This window comes from Salvelinus sp. IW2-2015, linkage group LG30, assembly GCF_002910315.2.
Source record: "Salvelinus sp. IW2-2015 linkage group LG30, ASM291031v2, whole genome shotgun sequence".
Taxonomy (NCBI): Eukaryota; Metazoa; Chordata; class Actinopteri; order Salmoniformes; family Salmonidae; genus Salvelinus; species Salvelinus sp. IW2-2015.
Genome location: NC_036869.1, coordinates 18,815,669 through 18,821,793, shown reverse-complemented (window position 1 = coordinate 18,821,793; position 6,125 = coordinate 18,815,669). Strand labels below are relative to the sequence as shown.

At 44.7% G+C, this 6,125-nt stretch overlaps 1 protein-coding gene across 1 annotated transcript in view; it reads right to left on the bottom strand.

The window, feature by feature from the left end:
- Positions 1–2,781: 2,781 nt before the first annotated feature.
- The window catches only part of LOC111955397 (glutamate receptor ionotropic, kainate 5-like), a 31,243-nt gene continuing 27,899 nt past the window's right edge, over positions 2,782–6,125 (bottom strand). Inside the window, 1 exon segment of the mRNA XM_023975626.2 lies at positions 2,782–5,769. Coding sequence (XP_023831394.1) covers positions 5,122–5,769 — 648 coding nt within the window. The 3' untranslated portion in view covers positions 2,782–5,121.

Here is a 6,125-nt window from a genome sequence, read left to right as displayed (position 1 = left end):
AAAGTAGGAATTACTATAGCTTTCCACGTGGCAAACAAAGACAAAAAATACATGTATTATTTCAAAATATATTCACCCCAAACCCTAAAAAGCATTGTTGGCTAGTCTACTGCAATTGTTTTAGGTAAATGTTGATTTTGCCATCTGCCTTGACAGTGCTGACACCCAGTGGAATATACCAGACAAGGTTTCAGCTTGATTGTTCAGTTGTACACTCGGCAAAATGTCTAGGTCTGGAATTTCCCTGTCTAGGTCTGGAATTTCCCGAGACTAGGTCTTGGAGGCAGAATATCAGACAGAAATAAATTCTGGACAATAAAGTATCTATTCTATTCTACTGTACATCGTTGATGTCTCTCATGACCTGTATAGATGTGCCAGTACAGTGCACTTCATCCTATGTAACAGACCACCAACACCACAGCTCGAGACAGCAGGAACTGGAATCTTCAATGTACATTTGAAGTCACTTTTAGATTCATATGAGTTGCGTTACACTAACCTGACAATCTGGGAAATGTCTCATTGAAGGAATGTCTCATTAAAGTTATTCAAATTTGGGAAATGTCTCATGTGACTTAAAGGGGCGATCTGCAGTTGCTATGTCCATGTTTGGACTAAATTAATTATGTGTCCTCATTTATTCTTGAAGAATAGAACGTTTAAATGCCTCATGAGCTTACCTCAACTGTCCTACCGCATCACAACTCCAAATATAAGCTTGTTTCACTCCAATGTTTGTAAACAAAGTAAGTGTAAACAAACACTGTATAGCCTCAAGACATGGTTAAAACTATCATGTTGATATCATGGATGGTCAGTCCTTNCATGGTTAAAACTATCATGTTGATATCATGGATGGTCAGTCCTTGCATCCGTATCCCTGTCTATGAATTTGAGAATGGTTATATTTCTCCAGCCCCATCCCTCAGCTTTTTACTGAAACAGTACGCTKTGTTATTGTTTMAACTGTAGGTTGCCCCTTTAAGGAGTSAGATGAATAAAGAGCACATTTGCATTTTCCTTATTTGCCTCTATGCCTTGACTATACTGACACACAGTAGCAGAGGTTAGCATAACATACTCCAGTGTGGAGTGGCTGTATTACACTGTTAGCTGATCCTGTGTCAGATTAGTGAGGACCTCATACTGTGTGAGGTTGTGACTGTGGTAAAAGAAGCTGAAGGTTGGCAAGGGGATGTTATGCAGTGAAAATCTATCAAATCTTTCTATGCCAAATAAAAATATGTTTGCACACAAAAACAGACATAAAGCCAGACATAKTAGTTTGTCTATAGTTAATATGTTTTCTAAATACCTTTGTGTCTATGTTCTAAATACTTCATAATACAGTTAGTACATAGAAAATACTTTTAGTAAGCACTGTAGTAATGTAGTACAATAGTTCTGTTACAGTCTTTCTGTCTGTTTGTTTGTGTATGCGTGTGTGTGTGTGTATGTGTGTCCCCTGAAACTCTCAGGGGCTTGTGGGATAGGTCAAGTCCTCCCATCAGATCCAAGTGAAAGAGAGAGAGAGAGGGAGAAGGTTGAAAGCTAAACTGGGCAACTTGAACACACCACCTGGTTGGAGAAGGGTTCTGATGGGAGGGGAGAGAAGAGGTAGAAAATGGTGAATGGGAGAAGAAGTGATAAGGGGGGCAAGACATTGATGAGGACATATATATTGAAATAGTAATGGCATCTTCTTGTAGGCACCAACTCCGACCACGGTTTGTTAGACAAAGCCTATGTGGGAAGGAATGGCATGTTTGGAAAAAGCCGAAAATAAGGTCTGTGTTAAAACACAGGCTTAGGAGATCTTATACGTTTTGTTTTGTGAGATAATTTTCATCAGCTGAAGTCACTTTTTGTGATTTTTTAAAGCATTTATATAATAAACCTCAGACCTTATTTTTGGTGTTTATCCCAAAACCTTATTCTTTCCCCATAGGAATGGCTGAACAAACTAGGGGTAACTCATTTCCGTTTTTAGGACCACAAGGCAATAACTCTGAGGCTGGTTTTACAGGTTAGGCATACACCAAATTCAGTGTCAATGGTCACTGAATAATCCTCGCTATTCGTCGTCATCAAAGGTSCAAGTGTCGGGGCGCAGGTAGATGAATTCAGTGACACTCTTCCTGCGTAGCCRGCGCCAACTTTCTCTCCTCTGAGCGTGACAACCTTGTACACTGCCACCGTTGAAATTCCATGCTGCAGTGATAAAGTTGACTACATCTGAGGGTTTTAGGGCGGTATGAACGTGACGTTCTTTCCCAGTACTGCAAACACAGGGCCAGCTGGCAGTACTCGCTCTCCATTGCAGCATCCTAAGAGAAACCAGTTTTACTTTAGTATACAAGTGTGTTATGGAGAACAACAAATAAACAATAAGCCTAAACTACACCACATGACCAAAAGTATGTCGACACCTGCTCGTCAGAACATCTCATTCCAAATTCATGGGCATTAATATAGAGTGAAATTAAAAAAAACAGGAGCTGGCGGACAGCCAGAAAAATTATTTTGTGCGGAGGTGCTGACTAACGGCGATTAAACTATAAACTATCAAAATAAAGAGAGTCGCACACTCCATATATAAACTCTCATTTATTGGGTATTTACCAACGTTTCGGCATCACYGCGCCTTCTTCAAGGTCTTAATATGGAGTGGCAAGATAGATAAAATCCACCCTATACGTGAAGAACGTTTGTTTTCTCAGCTCCCTTATTTAATACAACGGCTGTCATCAAAAGGACAAGTGACCTCAAACGAAACAAATCTATSCAGGAAGTCTGAAACCCTTCTAGTGACAGGGAAAATGCCATGCTACTTGTCGATTTTACAGACTCTCAAGACTTGTATGACWGTGTCAGTGCAGTGTCCAACATCCTGTGTGACAGACCAACAACGACACAACTAGAGCTAGCGATTTGAAATCACTTCATGTTCATGCGCACACAGGCACGGACATATGCAAAGACACCAGATTCAGAAGTTTGTATACAGTTTTTTATTCCAAATAACTTTGTGTGTCTATATATATTTAACATAAGAGGACTGTGACCCTCCTACAGTACCCCACACTTCAATAGTAATAATAATAACAATATAATCATAATWATATACATTTGTCGTCATTTTCGTATTATAAACTGTGAGGTTCGAGCCCTGAATTCTGATTGGCTGACAGCCATATATCATTGGGGCGGCAGGTAGCCTAGTGGTTAGAGCGTTGGGCCAGTAAGGGTGCTAGATCGAATCCCCGAGCTGACAAGATAAAAATCTGTCGTTCTGCCCCTGAACAAGGCAGTTAACCCACTGTTCCTAGGCCGTCATTGTAAATAATAATTTGCTCTTAACTGACTTGCCGAGTTAAATGACGATAAAAAAAAAGATATATATTAAAATCATGGGTATAACAAAACGTTTATTTTTACTGCTCTAATTACGTTGGTAACCAGTTTATGATCGCAATAAGGCACCTCAGGGGTTTGTGGTATACGGCCAATATACCATGGCTAATGGCTGTATCCAGGCACTCCTCATTGCGTCGTGCRAAAGAACAGCCCTTAGCCGTGGTATATTGGCCACATACCACACCCTCTCGGGCCTTATTGCTTAAATAATCTATTTAGCACAAAAAAAAGAAAAAAAGAAGCATAAAATATGACTAATTGCACTCTGACCCATTCTTTTCCTCTGTACGTACGCACTCACACAAACTTATGACCCCCATATGAATCACACAGAACACACATTAACACAGGTTTCCTCTTACCATTGACCGGACAGGACTGTGCATTACGTTTCTCCTATTCTGCTTCGTATAACTATATATAATCATAAATTTGTCTCTTTTGTCATTCCTTTTACCTTGCTCTTTATATCCAGTTTCTTAAATTCTGATCTGTTTGAAGGATTCACAACAYATCGTGCTGTTAAACTGTGCTCTGTGGCTCTATTTTTCTGTAATTGGATGGGGCTCCGATACACAAACTCTGTCGTTAAAACTCTGTGGCAAAACCGGCTTGTTGGAAAGCAGTGGAAAAGCAAAGTCACACACTGCTACTGTAACAAGCCAACATGGACTGTAATATTTAATCATTTGATCTGGGGCGTACTGTCAATATATGTTTCAGATGTTGACCTTTGAACTTTGTTCCCGGGCTTGTGATTGGTGGGAAAGCGACCTCATTTGGTCATGATCTCCACATTGGCTTCTCAAGGATCTTTAATGACAAACCAAAAACATGAGTCAATAACTACACATTGACCAAGAAACCAATGACGACAATACAAATATATAACGAAAGAAAGATAGAAAATAAATTAGGCGAGTTAGACTCAGAGAAAGCTTCTTTTTTTTCCTCCATCGTCTGGTTTTACATGTCCCAGAATTCCAAAGTTCAAGCTCTTGCAGCAGCTCTGGGGAAAAATATGCATMTTTTTTGTGAGAACCAACTTCTCTAAGCGCAAGAGTTTCTGTGTACRTGTGTCCGTGTGTGAAGTCTCTATGGTCCCCTGAACCTCTCCAGCGCTTGTGGGATAGGTCCTCCCACCAGATCCAAGTGAAAGAGTGAGGGGTCAAAAGCCAAACCAGGCAGCTTGAACACGTCTATGCATACTGTGGAACGGGCACCACATGGTCTCTCAACGCACCGTAGGCAGCTAACGGTCGTGTGTGGTCAAAAGTCATTTTCCACTCCGTAGACGGCCTGTGGCAGAGCCGATCAAAGTGGAGGCCATGGGTTGGTTTTACATGCCCGTCTCATTACAGACTTGGAGCTGTGGCAGAAGAGCRTAGACTAGCGAGGGAGTAACACGAAGGCCTCTCCTGATGTCTCTCAGTGTCTGAATATRCCATCTAGTCCAGTTTGAACCAGTCTCCTGTTTTTAGCACGACTCCTGGTTTAAGAGGACTGCGTTGACTGGGTTGGTATCTGGAGAATGAACCCTTCGCCACCCCCTCAAACGGSTCAGAGTGGTTTGATTCTGCCGTGTCAATGTGCTACAAGCTCACAGCCCCCTCCGCTCCTCATTCCTACGCGTTTCTCTGCAAATACCCTGACGTTCGACTTTCAACCCTCGACTCTTATCACGTCTGACCCCTCCGTTCCTCAGTCTTGTTTCCCGAGCAGCAGGTCTGTGGTGGGCGTCTTGGCCGGGGGTAAGGGCCGCGGAGGRGGCGTGGGCTTAGATTTGGGCCGCCTGGGGCTCACTGTGCCACAGCCACCCCCATCGCTGTCAGTGGAGGAGGGGGGCGGGGGTGGCGGGAGGCGGGGCAGGGACAGGGAAGAGTGTGGGCCGAGGTGGGGCGGGATGCGTGAGAAGGACGATGCCGACCTCAGGTTCTGGATGCGCCGGCACTCCTGGCAGATCCGCACGTGGGCACAGCTCCGGGAGGGTGGCGCCGTGGCAGCGGCGGGCAGGGGAGGGGAAGGCGTAGTGTCGGCGCCCAGATGGTCCTCCAGGAGACGCTGTGGCCCCGGGCCCATGTCTGAGGGCCCCCCTCCTACGGCCCCGCACGCCCCCCCTGCTGCTCCCCCTCCGCCTGTCAGGGGGCCCGAGCCACTGTAGAGCTTGCCGTTGCTGAGACGCATCTCGCGGACTAGGCGGATGGGTCTTGGGACACCCAGCTGGAGGCGGGTGGGGTGGCGCAGGACACCGCCAGTGCTGGCCAAGGGCCGCCGCCGCCGAGAGCGTGAGGTCTTCTTACAGGAGATGGCGTTGCGGAACTCGGTCAGCATCTCATGACACACTGACATCTAGGAGAGAGAGAGCGAGAGAGCGAGAGAGAGAGAGAGAGAGAGAGAGAGAGAGAGAGAGAGAGAGAGAGAGAGAGAGAGAGAGAGAGAGAGAGAGAGGAGGGATAGAGAGAGAGAGAGAGAGGAGGGATAGAGAGATGAATGTGAATGTGAGAGGGAGAGAAAGAGAACGAAAGAGAGAGAGAAAGAGCGAGAGAAATCGTCTGAGGTTAACTAAACCTGTTGCACTGTACAAATGCAGTGTGACCTCTGGACAATGGAAATACGACTCATGAGTAGCTACCTCCAGTGCCACTGACACATATTCAAAAGGATCTCAAATAGAGAATGAAGATAGAGACGGAGAGAGGGAGACA